Source organism: Cucurbita maxima, unplaced genomic scaffold (genome assembly GCF_002738345.1).
Source record: "Cucurbita maxima cultivar Rimu unplaced genomic scaffold, Cmax_1.0 Cma_Scf00036, whole genome shotgun sequence".
Classification (NCBI taxonomy): Eukaryota; Viridiplantae; Streptophyta; class Magnoliopsida; order Cucurbitales; family Cucurbitaceae; genus Cucurbita; species Cucurbita maxima.
The window spans coordinates 528,947-543,189 of NW_019272052.1; the positions used below are offsets into that span (position 1 = coordinate 528,947).

The 14,243-nt window shown below is 36.8% G+C and overlaps 2 protein-coding genes across 4 annotated transcripts; one reads left to right on the forward strand and one right to left on the reverse strand.

Moving 5' to 3' along the window:
- Positions 1-352: 352 nt before the first annotated feature.
- On the reverse strand, positions 353-5,447 carry LOC111468110 (phosphoenolpyruvate carboxylase 2-like). Of its 3 annotated transcripts, XM_023113187.1 has the most exons (11): positions 5,270-5,445; positions 4,950-5,141; positions 4,442-4,830; positions 4,210-4,294; positions 3,458-3,680; positions 3,250-3,353; positions 3,095-3,182; positions 2,757-2,911; positions 1,329-2,327; positions 570-1,257; positions 353-525 (listed from the first exon to the last, which is right to left on the reverse strand). In XM_023113187.1, exons 2-10 carry the CDS (start codon positions 5,118-5,120, stop codon positions 571-573), a joined length of 2,901 nt encoding a protein of 966 aa, XP_022968955.1. In that variant the 5' UTR covers positions 5,121-5,141; positions 5,270-5,445; the 3' UTR covers positions 353-525; position 570. The 3 variants fall into 3 exon arrangements, with proteins under 3 accessions (XP_022968955.1, XP_022968954.1, XP_022968953.1); XM_023113186.1 differs by having other exon boundaries at positions 353-1,257; positions 5,298-5,447; XM_023113185.1 differs by having other exon boundaries at positions 353-1,257.
- A 6,129-nt stretch (positions 5,448-11,576) lies between these two features.
- On the forward strand, positions 11,577-13,070 carry LOC111468324 (protein LIGHT-DEPENDENT SHORT HYPOCOTYLS 10). The gene is made up of 2 exons (XM_023113500.1): positions 11,577-12,395; positions 12,746-13,070. Exon 1 carries the CDS (start codon positions 11,820-11,822, stop codon positions 12,345-12,347), a length of 528 nt encoding a protein of 175 aa, XP_022969268.1. The 5' UTR covers positions 11,577-11,819; the 3' UTR covers positions 12,348-12,395; positions 12,746-13,070.
- Positions 13,071-14,243: the final 1,173 nt, after the last annotated feature.

Sequence of the window (14,243 nt, forward strand, 5' to 3'; positions counted from 1 at the left end):
ATGACTAAATTTTTATTTCTTTTATTTATTTGAGAGGGTTGACGGAGTGATCTTCTAAACTTTTCGAAACAATGGTTATGAGATACCAGATAAACTTATGAAAGTTATTTTAAAATAGAAGGAAAGTCTTCGTATTATTTGGACATATGTTGAACCTATGTTGAACCAGTTATGACTCCCCACCCATAGCAATAGGTTTCGTTCGGGGTTTTATGTTCACTCCACGTGTTCGTTGATTTTGGAGCTATTTAGCCCGTTCTTCATGCTAGAAGGAAATTTGGATCGACTTTGGATCATAGGCGCAATCACCATTGTGAAAGGACTGATGGAAAAGGAGTGGAAACACATAACAGAGAGAAAAAAAGACTGATCTTCTGATGCATTTCAACAGTTATAAAACCGACAGTTCTTCTTGCACAAGTTATTATAAAGAGGATGGCCTTAAAGCTCAGTAGCACAGCCAATACATATGTCTACAAAGGAAAACAGGCGTTCACGTCGCACCGACCATGGGGATGGCCTCGCCTTAGCCGGTGTTCTGCATGCCAGCAGCATGGGGATGGCCTCGCCTTAGCCAGTGTTCTGCATACCAGCAGCAATACCCTTCATCGTTAAGATGAGGGTGTCCTCCAAACCAGGGGCATAGTCACTCTTAGGATTGAGCTTCACGAGTTCTGCAGCAGATTTGCTTGATTCAAGGTGGTAATCCTTTGACAGGTGAGGTCTAACTTCCACGTTGTAGTTCGGATCACGGATTCGCTTCAATGTGTATGCTTGGCAGGCGTTAAGGGTAGTTATGTAAGAATCACGGAGACGAAGTCGCTGCCTCAAGTAGGGATCGCCTTCAAGAAGATCCTTGTGTTTAGCTACCTGAAGGAGAAGGTGCTTAGTTTCTTCATAGGAAGCCCTCAATCGGTCACCGAACGACCATAGATCTTCGGACACGAGAAGCTTGTCATACAGAGCAGCAATGCCAGGGTCTCCTTTGGCAAACACCATTTCAACCAAGTCAATGGTGACTCTGAAGAAAGGCCATTGACTGTACATCTCCTGCAGCATGTGGAGATTCTTCACATCCTTTTCAATGGCATATTTAAATGCTGCTCCAAAGCCAAGCCAAACTGGTAGATGAAACCTTGTTTGCGTCCAAGCAAAGATCCATGGAATTGCACGCAGTGATTCAATACCTCCACTTGGCTTCCTCTTTGATGGACGACTTCCAATATTCATTCTACCATATTCTAACTCTGGGGTTGCCTGCATATTTAAAGAAATGAGGACTCAAGGCAATAAATCCGTGAATCAATTATATGGCTAAGAACACTTACAAGGCGAAAATATTCGACGAAACGGGGTTCCTGGAAAACTATGGAGCGATATTTCTCCGTAGCAACAACTGCCATCGCATCCATGAGAGCACGCCATTCGGGCTTCGGAGAAACAGGTGGATTCATGCCATGCTCGAGCGTTGCAGCGGTAAAACGCTGAAGTGTTCTAAAGCATAAGTGCTCCTCCCCAAAAGATTGTTCAATAACTTCACCTTGAACTGTGACTCGTAGTGAACCATGAATTGTATCCGGGGGCTGAGATAATATGGCAAGATGGGTAGGTCCACCTCCTCTGCCAACAGTTCCTCCTCGGCCATGGAACATTGTGAGCTTAACTCCGTATTGTTTTGCCACTTTGATGAGTTCTTCTTGGGCCTTATATAGATGCCAAGCAGCAGAGAGACGGCCAGCATCCTTCCCTGAATCCGAGTACCCGATCATGACTTCTTGCTTACCATTGATGCGGTTTCTGTACCAGTCGATTGAAAAGAGGCGAGCCATCGCAGAAGGAGCAGCCTCAAGATCACCAAGCTTTTCAAACAATGGTACAACCCTCAATGGCTTCTTTACATGACATTCACGTTGTAAAAGCTCAACAGCAAGCACATCAGATGGTGCTGTTGCCATTGAGATAATGTAGGCACCGAAGTTATCTGAAGGAAGCTCTGCAATGACATTGAAGGTGTCCAGAACATCAGCAATTTCTTCTGTCTTCGGAAGATCGGGACCGAAAAGAGGGCGTTTGCCACTGAGTTCAGATAGTAGCCATTCTTGCTTTTGTAGTTCTGACCATTCTTTGTATGAACCAATGCCCAGGTAATCAGTGATAGCATCAATTACATCAGTGTGTCTGTCTGATTCTTGTCGGATATCCAGTCTTACAAGTGAAAGCCCAAATGTAGAAACTTGCCGTAAGAAATCAAGAAGGCTCCCATCTGCAATTGGCCTATCACCACAAGCGCAAAGCGACCTGTAGCAGAGTTCGAGAGGCTCGAGGAACTGTAAGGAAAAGAAAATATGTCAGTACTATTAGGAACCACGAACCTCTACAATGATATGATATTGTCTATTTTGAGCATAAGCTCTCATGGCTTAGATTTTGATTTCCGCAAAATGTCTCGTACCAATGGAGATGTATTCCTTACTTATAAACCCATGATCAACTCCTTGATTAGCCGATGTGGGTGTGAGATCCCACATCGGTTGGAGGGGGGAACAAAACATTCCTTATAAGAGTCCGAAAACCTCTCTCTCTAGCAGAGGCGTTTTAAAAATGGAGAAAAAGCCTAAAGAGGACAATATACATGGAACGGGTAAAAACACTAGGATTATTTTAGGGTAAGTTTGAAAAGACTTTCAAGGTGCTTCTAACATTTAAAAACTCTTTTTAAGCACTTAAAAAGTCATTCTACTAGTGAAAGGAAAAACCTGCTCAAGATCAGTGAAAGTTGTATCCTCGGAAATCTCAGACATTCCTTTGGCTAATAAATGACGAGCACGTTCACGTGTATTGTATAACTTGTCGCGTACATAACCAAGAACAACACGGTAGGGCTCATTTGGAGGAACTTGTTTCCAAAACTCTGCGATCCAGAAAGCGAGAAAAGACACCCAAGATTAGTAAACTCATGAGGCCAGAAATTATATTAGTCCAATCAAAACCATGCCAAGACGTAATATTAAAGAATATGGTCAACTTTTTGTAGCATATTGATATCTAAATCAAAACCTAAATGTGTTCATTCTTAAAGCATAATCCTATTTACCTATAAAGTGCTTTGCATCTTTTCTTAAGGAACTATGAAGTTCTTCGGCACGGCTTTGTAACTCGTCGCTGCATCTCCACATAGATAACTGGAAAACAGAGGAATTGCTTATACCTGAACCTGAAAATTTTAATTCACTTTTTACTTGCTTATACCTCAAACATGAGATCTTCTATCTGGGAAAAGTATAAGTTAGCCGCCATCATTCTAGCCAATAAGCAGACATCCCTTGTAACTTCTGGTGTAACCCTGGGGTTTCCTGTAGAGAACTCAAAAGCATGGTGTGATTCAGCATGCACTCTTACATAATGAATGATCTAATGAAAGGGTGACTAGATTAAGTCTTTGCTGTGATAAACATACCATCACGATCCCCACCCATCCAGGATGAAAACTGAATAAGAGGAGCATTATAAGGAACACGTTCATCGATTCCTATGTTCTTCAAAGCAGTATCCACTCGACGCAAGAATTTAGGTACACCTTTCCAGATTGTCTCATGAAAGTAACTCATTCCAGCTCTCATTTCGTCTTGTGGCGTTGGAGGAGTTCGTCGGATTTCATCTGTACGAAATGCAGCTTGAATCTGTATGAGAGGAGACAAATGGGACGTCAGAAATTACTGCCACAGGGAATCATCTGCCTACTTCAAAAAATGTTGAATTTCTATGTTGATCAATGTAACAGCCCAAGCCCAAGCCCACCACTGGCCAATATTGTATGCTTTGATCCATTACGTATCATCCTCAGTCTCACGGTTTTAAAATGTGTCTGATTCAGAGAGGTTTCCACACTCTTATGAGGAATGTTTCGTTCTCCTCTCCAACCGATGTGGGATCTCACAATCCACCCCTTAGGAGCCAGCGTCTTCACTGGCACACTGCATAGTGTCTAGCTCTGATACAATTTGTAACAACTCAAACCACTAGCAGATATTGTCTATTTTAGCTTGTATCATCGTCAATTTCACAATTTTAAAACGTGTCTGCTAGGGAGAGGTTTTCTCACTCTTGTAAGGAATGTTTCGTTCTCCTCTCCAACCGACATGAGATCTCACAATCAATCACTACTAAAATTTAGAAGGAACCCATCTCCCAGTAACAGCATGAACATACCTCCCGTTGCAGAGCTTCATCAAGCTCCTGTTTGTCATCAGGAGTAATATCTTTTGCATACAATTGAGTCAAGCAATTTCTAATCCTGGAAAAACATATAAAACCAAGAACAATCTTAGAAAAACAAGCAATGTTTCCAGTTCGTAAAATACTTAGAACTGTATCTCTAGGATCTTATCTCTTTCTTGCAAGTGAACTAATGACTAAACATGAAGTTAAAAAAGGTATGAACCTGCCATGCTTTTGAAGCAGAGATCTACGAACAGACTGAGTAGGATGGGCTGTAAAGACCAAATCCACAGTCTGGTTTTTCAAAGCATCAAACACTTCTTGAGGGGAATTATTCAACTGAAGGAGCCTCTTGAAGGTTTCTTCAATATCTGACTCGGTTGTAGCATTGGCCTCATCAGCAAAGCCACCTTTCTTCAACTTTATTCTCCTCCTATACGCAATCTGAACTTCCTCGGCTAAATTAGCCAAATTAAGCATATGAGAAAAGGATTTCGCTACTACGATAGAGTCCCCCGGATCCAAACTTGTCAAGGCATTCCCAAGTTCCTCCAATTTTTTAGGGTCACGGTTCCTCTCATACTCAGCAGAGAATTCATAACATTCTTGTACCTATTCCACGAAAATCGAATTCAAGTTGCTCATCACATTCATAATCAAATTCAATCAATCAAAAATCGCCAAAACCAAATACAATAATCTCAAAATTAGTTAACGAGTGAGCATATTACAGTTTCTCTGAGATCCTCTCCATGTAAATCCTGAAGAATATCCAAAAACCGATCCAACAACAAAGCATCATATTCCACTAGCTTATCATCCTCCGAGACCTTACTCGGAGCAAGAAGCCTTAATTGAGCGTCAATCGAAGCCATTTTCTCCAAGTTCTTAGGCGCCGCCATTTACTTCTCCGCCGATCCGTCCTTTATTCACAAACCAATCGCCAAAATCACAAAGCAGCACAATGTAACCAAACAACGAAACATTAAAACCAATGACACCAAAAAGAAAACGTATGATCAACAATACAAATCTGAAGAAAATCCCTCACCTCAGATGAAAAAGAAAGAAAGAACAACCTGATGATCGTCACAAGAGAAAGAGGCGGAAAAGTTGAAGAACTTCGAAATGCCTCAATCACGAACAGATAAAAGTAAGTAACGAACAAGATTTGAGCATATCTTCCAATTTATAGACATCCAAATCCTTTCTGTTTTTGTTTCCTATTACAATTAAACCGATTAATAGCGACATCTACTATTTATTTTTTCTTCCATGAAAATAATTTTCTAAATGTTTTCTTCGTTTTTAATTTTTGCTACAAAAAATTAATTTTGTTGGTAAATAGCTACAACTCTCAATTGCCACGTGTCAGAGTTACCTGGCTTTTGAACCAATTTTATAGTTTCGAATGTTCCTAGAATTCTGCCACGTAGCATTTGCTTTTCATTACCGAAACGAATATACGGATTCACACTAGTTGGATGCTCCCTAAATTAATTTTTATGATTCCGTACAATATTTTTAATTTTTAAATTTTACCTTTTTCAGTTTTGATTTAAAATTAAATTATGTGAGATATTCCAACCCAACTTACTATAAAAAATAAAATAAAAAAATTGATGAACTGAATGATACTGATTTTTATTTCATATTTATCATTAATCTCAGTCAACTTGCAGCCCATTAGAAATTAAATATTTTACTTTGTTAAATTAATTATATCGATTTAATTCTTACCTTTTTTTAAAAAAAAATAATTTATATATGCATTTAAAAAAATATATTTTTTGTCGAATAAGTATTTATGATTAATTTTGTCATTTTGCACGAAACAAACACAATAATTATATTTTTTTATACACGTCTCGACCTTTAATATAATAAATTAATTTAAAATAATTATAAATTTTTTTATAATTTTAGTTATTTATAAGTAAAATAAAAAAAAATGGAAATTAAAAAATTGAAGCTAATTTAAAAATACGTGTAAATAATACTGGTGTTGGGGCCATGAAGCACGCACCAAACACTGTCTGTGTGCGGTTCGTCACTCACTCACTAAATGCCAGTGGCCAAGTCAGACGGCGCCCATGGTTTGGTTCAAATGGCAACAAATCACACTCTCTTTCCAATAATTTATTTGAGAGTGTCCGGATCATCCATTAAATTAATTTAATTTTTTAATATCATTCAATCAAATATATAAATATGAACTTTACATGTATAATTACGTAGGATCTAATTTATAAATCTGAATCGCCCATTAAATTAATTTAATTTAAAATTCATTCAATAAAATATATAAATCTATTTTAATTCTTACTTTTCCAACTTTTTTTAGTTCACACACTCTATACTTTATTGCCTTTAATGTTAATTAACAAAAAACAAAACATTTTAATGAGCAATTAGTTTGTTGATTAAAGCTTGTACTTTGAGGCTGGTTTTATTTGTTCCATTGAACTAATTTTTTTGTGGGTACCTTTCCTCTCGATTTTATTACTTAATCTATCAACTTTTGAAAAGTAACTTTTCTACCCACTTTTAGTTTAATAAATGTAATGGAGAAAAAATTACATCTGAGTAGCTAAAAAAAGGGAAATAACTGAGACCACTTAATAATTCCAGATCCTTTTTCGATATTGCCTTCTTAGGATCGTAAGTAACAATGGCCGACTAACATGTCTTTTGGAGATTTGGATTCGAAACATTGATTCTGTTTCGATGCGGTTCTTCCTAAAAGAATGAGCGCTCACTCTTTATTATGGGGTGCACCCGATTTTTTCTTATTGATCAAATAGGCCACTAGTCTTTTAGGCGAGGCTCTTCACTTTACAAGGGGATTGATGATGGACTATTATAGTTAGATTGTGGTTCCGGTTGAGACTTTCCTTCCTTTACGGAACCGAGAATATGATTTCCCTTCATTTATTCAAGACGGGTTGAGGCTTCCTTGACTAAGATGGACCGGCCCAATGGGCCGATTCGTAGGAAACTTTTGGGCCGTCAACAAAATAATTGTAAAGCCCAATGACCGAAGCCCATCACTTGTCCATCTTTTTCTTGGGCCGTTTCATGGCAATCGTCACGCTATATTATCGACATGTCGTCACAGTTTCTGTGCCTATTCCATGTCCCGACAAATTACATATGTACGGATATATGGAAAGTTTACCTCAAGCATAAAAAAGTAACTTTAAGAAATTAACTCTGTCCGAAAGCTTTTACCGTCACTGTCTACATAGAAACGACAATATAAACATATTATATTATTATATATATATATATATATATATTTTTTTTTTTTTTCTTTGTACTTTTTATGAAGCACAGTCGTATCGTATCCAAAGTTCCAAACAAGTGACATGATTGAAATGTCCCTGAAATTGTCTAAATATTAAAGGACAAAATTTATATTTGGATTATTAGATTGATGCATTGGTTTTTTTTCTTTACATGGGGCACCTACTTTTGCAATAGTTTATTCATTTATATTTTATTTTAGTCTCGAAATATTTAAGATATTTTCGTGAAGGTTAGATCTTGTAATAGCCTAAGCTCACCGGTGAATGATATTGTTCGCTTTGGCCTATTACATATCATCATTAGCCTCACGATTTTAAAACGCGTTTACTAAGAAGATGTTTTGCTTCGTTTCTCTCTAACCAATGTGGGATCTCATAATCTACCTCTCTTGAGGAACCAACGTCCTTGGTGCCTGCCTCTGGTACCACATGTAACAGCCTACGAAATGACTCAGATCCATCGCTAGCAGATATTGTTCTCTTTGGGCTTTCCCTTAAGGTTTTGAAACGCGTCTGCTAGGGGAAGGTTTCCACACCCATATAAAGGGTGTTTTGGAGAAAGAAACGAGTGCCAGCGAGGACGCTGGCCCCAAAAAGGGGTAGATTGTGATGTTCCACATTGGTGGGGGAGGAGAACAAAACACCCTTTACAAGAGTGTGAAAAATCTTCCCCTAGCAGACACGTTTTAAAGCCTTGAAAGAAAGTCCAAAAGGGAAAGCCCAAAGAGGATAATAACCGCTAGCGGTGGATCTAGGTCGTTACAGCCTAACCCCATCGCTAACAAATATGTCCGCTTTGGCCCGTTAAGAACCGCGTTTACTAGAAAGAGATTTTCACACTCTTACCAGGAATGCTTCATTAGCTGGAAAGGAGAATAAAACATTTCTTATAAGGGCATGGAAAACACTTCTAGCAAATAGATTTTAAAATTGTGAGATTGACAACGATACGTTACAAACCAAAGTAGAAATTGTGAGACTGACAACAATACGTGACGAGGTAAAGCAGACAATATGTACCGAGATAGAACCCTCCATAAAAAAATTAAAAGGAAAGAAACCCTAATTGATAATTTTGAAGAGATGGGAATTAAAAAGGGAGGAGAAAAACCCTAGAAGGGAAGAAGACAAAGGACAGGGAAAAAACTGAGAAAAAGAAAAGCAAAAAGGAAGGATTGATTTATTGGGTTTAAATTGGGAAGAGATCAATTGGGAAGGGAAGGGCAGAGATTTGTGGGGTTGGCTGTCCTTCACCAAACCTCCCTCCCAATACCCAAATGGCCTTCAATTGAAGGACAATAACCCTACCTTCTCATTTTGTTTTCTATATTGATAAGTCAATTTAAACCCCTCGAGTTTAGGGTTTAGGGTTTAGTCTATATGTGAATCCTAATTTCCTAATCAACATCAACATCTAAGATTACTAAGAACAATATAAAACGGAACAAGTGTTTTTCTTTATCCTACGTATCTTCTTCTTAACTCTTGTGATTTTGTTTTCTATATTGACTCACAAAATCATCTAAAGAGTTAACGTTTAGGGTTTTAGTCAAAATGAATGCCCTCAGTTCATCGTTCAAAATGTATGTTTAGGGTTTAGGGGTTAGGGTTTCCCTTCTGACCGTCCCCAAGGTTTTAAAACGACTAGGGAAAGGTTTCCACACCCTTATAAGGATTTTTCCGTTTCCCTTTGCAGTCAATGTGGGATCTCACATACCACTAAACCTTCATTCACGAGGATCAATTCTATCCTAGATTTGCATAGACTTAAATATTTCAAAAGACACCCATACCAATTAGGGACAAGCAGTCGGAGTATAATTCAACTAATTAAGACATATATTTTCGGTAAAAGAATTCAACAATACCATAAAATTGCACGTTTTGGTGTGACCTAAACAGCCAACACGTCTCGAATAATTTGCATATGTCCTTCAACGTCCCTTGTGAAGGAAGAAGGTGTGCATTATTTGAAGAGAAGGAGGCCCCTTCATTTTGTTCTTCTTTTTTAAAGAATCTAATTCTGTCCTCAAAACCCTTCAAAACAAAGGCATATAGATATTATTCAATCGCTCTTCAAAATGTGAATCGAAATAGCATTGAGTAAATTGAGGAAGAATCTGCTGGCACCCTTCTTCAAGGGATTTGCAACATGAACCACTAACATTATTTGCTTCTTTTTCACTAAGTGTATCATGCCTCTTCAATAATCTATATACTCTATTCATACTTGATTTGATATATTACCGTGCACGTCTTCGTAAAATCTCTCCTAACCACATTATCGTCATATATTTATTGTACATGTAAATCGTTCAATCTCACGGTTTTAAAACGTGTCTGTTCGAGAAAGGTTTCCACATCCTTGTAAGGAATATTTCATTCCCTTCTCCAACCGATGTGGGATTTCACAATCCACCCCCTTGAGGTCCAAGCGTCCTCGCTGGCACACCACCCGATGTCTATCTCTAATACCACTTTAACAGCTCAAATCCACCACAAGTAAATTTTGTCTACTTTGTCCTTTAGCCTCACGATTTTAAAATGCGCATGTTAGGGAAAGATTTTCACACGCTTATAAGAAATGTTTCGTTCCCTTCTCCATCTGATGTGAGACCTCACAGTAGAACTCGATAAGAAAGACGATCGTGTATGAGATTTATTTATCTACCAATGAATGCTCGAATTTATCTGTCTGAAAATTCTTGTATCCAAATTCATTTTTTTCTTTTTGTTCTTCATTTTTTACGTTTTCTTGAGATCGAGCGTTCAAATCCTCAAACCCTACTTATTGTACTTATAACTAAGGTAGGATGCGAGATCGAACATCGTAGATAAAGCCGTGCTTATGAAAACGTTTATAAGTTTAATTAATTTTAAATATAAAGATTAAAAAAATGATTCTCCATTTCTCAAAGGAAAAAAAAAAAAAAGGAAAATGATTACTTGAGTGAAAAATATAGTAGAATTGGTGTTTTGTGTATAATGGGACATTGACTTAACATGTATATATAAATAAAGGACATTGGTAAAGTATTATAAGTGGCTTTCAAGGATGATTGATCAAACATGGAAATCCGTACAATCGCTTTTGATTTGTAATTTCTCATATTTTCCATTTTTTTTTTTTTACCATTCACCCAATTTGAGTACCAAAATGAAATAGATCTTAGCTCGTGACTGTTTTAGTTGTGTCGGTAAAATTTCGGAGTGCTAAACATAAGATGGTGGGTCTCGATGATATCGTCATAAGAGATATCAGATATGTGGTGGAAGTTTCTATTGGACTCTCCCCCTACCTAATAGTTATATACAGTAAATCGTTGTTGTTGTTTTTTGCTCACATTTCCATATAACACTAATTTCATTTTCTCAAATCTTAGCTTTCAAAACTCTCTGCTCCTGTTTTCTAAAACTTTCTTCTTGAATCGAGGTCAAAAACTCGAGTATACGTCGTTTTACTGCAAGAAACTTAAGAACGAACAGGTTTAACTCATGGTGAGAAAGTGAGTGTAAATTGTAGGAAAGAATTGTTAGGGTTAATTTTTTTTTTTTTTTTTTTTTTTGAAGGAAAGAGTTACCTTAAATGTAGGGTACAGTTTTGAAGGAAGGTGGCAGAAACATAGATGGGGTGTTGGAGTGAGGTCAATGTGGTCGGAATAAAATCGTACGATCAGGTAGCCGTTTGACGGCTGAGATCTTATGATGAGATTAAACTTGCACAAGTATCCTTGATGGTGGGTCCAGATGACACTGGTTGGCCATTAATTATCTCCATCAACATGACCTCCAATTTTTAGGGTTTTTTTCTCCCCCAAATCATGCCAATCAAGAATCTCTCGGCTACTAAATGTTTATCGTGGGTAAGTAATTGATACATTCACCTCTTACTAGGAAAAGTTCCTCTCAATGCTCTAACGCCTACCTCAGATATAGATCGAACTGTCTCACGATATTCTGAACCCAGTTTACAACCATGAAATACATACGAGTTTAGGGGATAAAAAAGCCCCGAAAATTTTGAGACAAAAATAAAATAAATCTCAAAATATAAAGGCCCAACTAATCTTAAACGTTATATGATAAGAGAATGGAGCCGTTCGATATGTAAAGTTTATGAATAATAAGAGAGAAAAAGCAAGCAATATGGGCCATAACATGTCTACTCAATAGCTCCATGATTTGATTTGTATCCTCTACCACTCTTGTTCCCTATTCATTTCACCACCAAAATTGAAAGCTTCCCCTCAAAATCAAGCCCAATTCTGAATTGAATCACCAAAAGAAGAAGAAATGTCAATTGTTGAAGGAGGATCTTCCTCAAGTTCTTCACCTCACCCAACCCCAAGTAGATATGAGTCCCAAAAGCGAAGGGATTGGAACACATTTTGCCAATATTTGAAGAATCAAAGGCCCCCAGTTCCTCTTTCGCAGTGCAGCTGCAGCCAAGTGTTGGAGTTTCTTAGATATCTGGACCAATTTGGTAAGACCAAAGTTCATGTTCAAGGGTGCATGTTCTATGGCCACCCTGAGCCGCCTGCCCCGTGCACTTGTCCGCTAAGGCAAGCTTGGGGCAGCTTGGATGCTCTTATTGGGAGACTGAGAGCTGCCTATGAAGAAAATGGTGGCGCCCCACAGAGTAACCCTTTTGCTTCTGCTGCAATTAGGGTTTATCTTAGGGATGTTAGGGAATGTCAAGCTAAAGCAAGAGGGATTCCTTACAAGAAGAAGAAGAAAAAGAAGAATGTTACTTCTTCTGTTCAGAGCAAGGGGGCTGAAGAATCAAGCTCAAGCTCCTCCACCATCCACTTTGTGCCTTGATTTTCATCTTCGAGCTCTCTCTCCTTCTCTCAAAAACATTAATATATGGTAAATTTAAGCTTAACTTTCTTGGATCCTTTCAAAAAATTGGTATTAAAGAAAACAACTAGGGTTAGAATTAGGGTTTCTTTTTTAATTGAATGCAAAACCCATGTACCCGAGTTTAAGTTTTCTCGTCTCTACACTCGTTCCCGTGTCATAAAAAAGTTAGCTCTTTATTTCAACGGAACCTTAACTTTTTAGCTGACGATACTTTTTCATCTTATAAAATCAATTTAATGTTTGATTATACACTTTTGAAACGTGATATTTATACAATTAAATTAACTGATTTGAATGATTAGAATATGTTTTTGAACTATCTAACTACTTGATTATTATGAAATGTAATTTTGCAGGGACCAAAAAATGTGAAGAAATAAGAGAAGTGGACAAGATGAGCGAGTGAATTGATAATCATCCCTGGTTTGGCTATTTTTATTATCCTTTCAAGCTCTATATATATATATATATATATGAATGTATGTATGCATTGTCGAGGGGGATGGAATCTGCACGAAATTCCATTAAAGGCATTAGTCTTTATGATCAGAGAGTTTTCATTTCCCTTTTGCCTTATGAATTTTCAGCTTTTGAAGTCTTTGAGATATCACAAAACTCTAAATCTACGTAACTTGATTCTGCTACTTTTTTCCTTCAATATGTGCTTTGTCCTTCTCTTTCTACCAACTTCAATACTTTTACCGCTACTTCAGGTCGTGAATAATTTTGAAATTTTAATTTTATGTCTAATAAGTTCCGTCTTTCAAACCTAAATGTGACTTTTAATTATGTGTCTAATAAATATATATGCAGCTCTTTTTAGTTCGGCTTATATATAAATAAAATAAAAATGTTGCTGTCTCGTCTCCAATAAAGCTTTCTGGTAAAGAGATTGAGGCCTACGGAAACCAACAAATTGGACTTTGAAGCCTAAAGCATTTTAGGCTTTTCGTTGAAAACGACTCCAAATTAATATACATTAACCCACTATGGTTAATTCAATGAATATATAAATATTTTCTTTAAATAAATAGATTCATAAAAGTTATGAAAATTATTTCAGTATTCAATCTCATATTTATAATAATAATAATAATAATAACAATGAAGGCTTAATATCAAAAAATATATCAACATATAGTGTTCACTCGATTACGTATTAATCAATATTCGATTGATTGGTCTGAGGCTATCGATAAAAAAGATTTGTCTAAGTCACTTCGTTTCTTTTTATTTTTATCCAAGTTTCTTCTCTTTTTGTCTAACTCACTTCCTTTTTTCTTTGTGAGTTTCGAGAATATCCCCATTCATAGGTCCGAGATCCACATCTATAAATTGAAAGGTCCGAATGATCAACTCTGCAATCAGTTGTTAGAATCAATGGGTCTTCAAATCGTTCATTTGAAAAAATTGAAACCCTTCTTGACAAATATTTAAGTTTATTAATGGAATTAAACAGTGAATATAATGAAAATTTGTGTACTTACCCACCAATGAACCAAACATTTATTTTCCCATTTATGCTCTTCAGTTTTGTTCTTCTGTAAGCCCTGAAAGTCTGAATCATTCCTAATACCAAATTCATAATAGCTGAACAAGGAATCTATTAGAACATTATGTCAGGCAAATGTGTCTTAAAAATAAAAACATTATCCCACGACACCCTTAGATACTATTAAAAATAAAAATGAGAAATAGAAATAGAATTGGGATCGACAAATTATCAACTAATACTTAAAAATGAGAGAAAATATATATCTAACTAAATCTTGTAAATAAAGATAAAATATATACCTAATCAAATCCTAAGATAAAATATACTACCAGCCACTCACAGAAAAAAAAAATATTAAC

Excerpts from the sequence above, each read along its gene's own strand:
- LOC111468110 (XM_023113186.1), bottom strand. The coding sequence starts at position 5,120 with ATGGCGGCGCCTAAGAACTTGGAGAAAATGGCTTCGATTGACGCTCAA. Across the intron at positions 3,681-4,209 it reads ATGAAGCTCTGCAACGGGAG|ATTCAAGCTGCATTTCGTAC; the intron begins GTATGTTCATGC and ends CCTCTCATACAG. Across the intron at positions 2,328-2,756 it reads CTTTCACTGATCTTGAGCAG|TTCCTCGAGCCTCTCGAACT; the intron begins GTTTTTCCTTTC and ends TTTTCCTTACAG.
- LOC111468324 (XM_023113500.1), top strand. The coding sequence starts at position 11,820 with ATGTCAATTGTTGAAGGAGGATCTTCCTCAAGTTCTTCACCTCACCCA.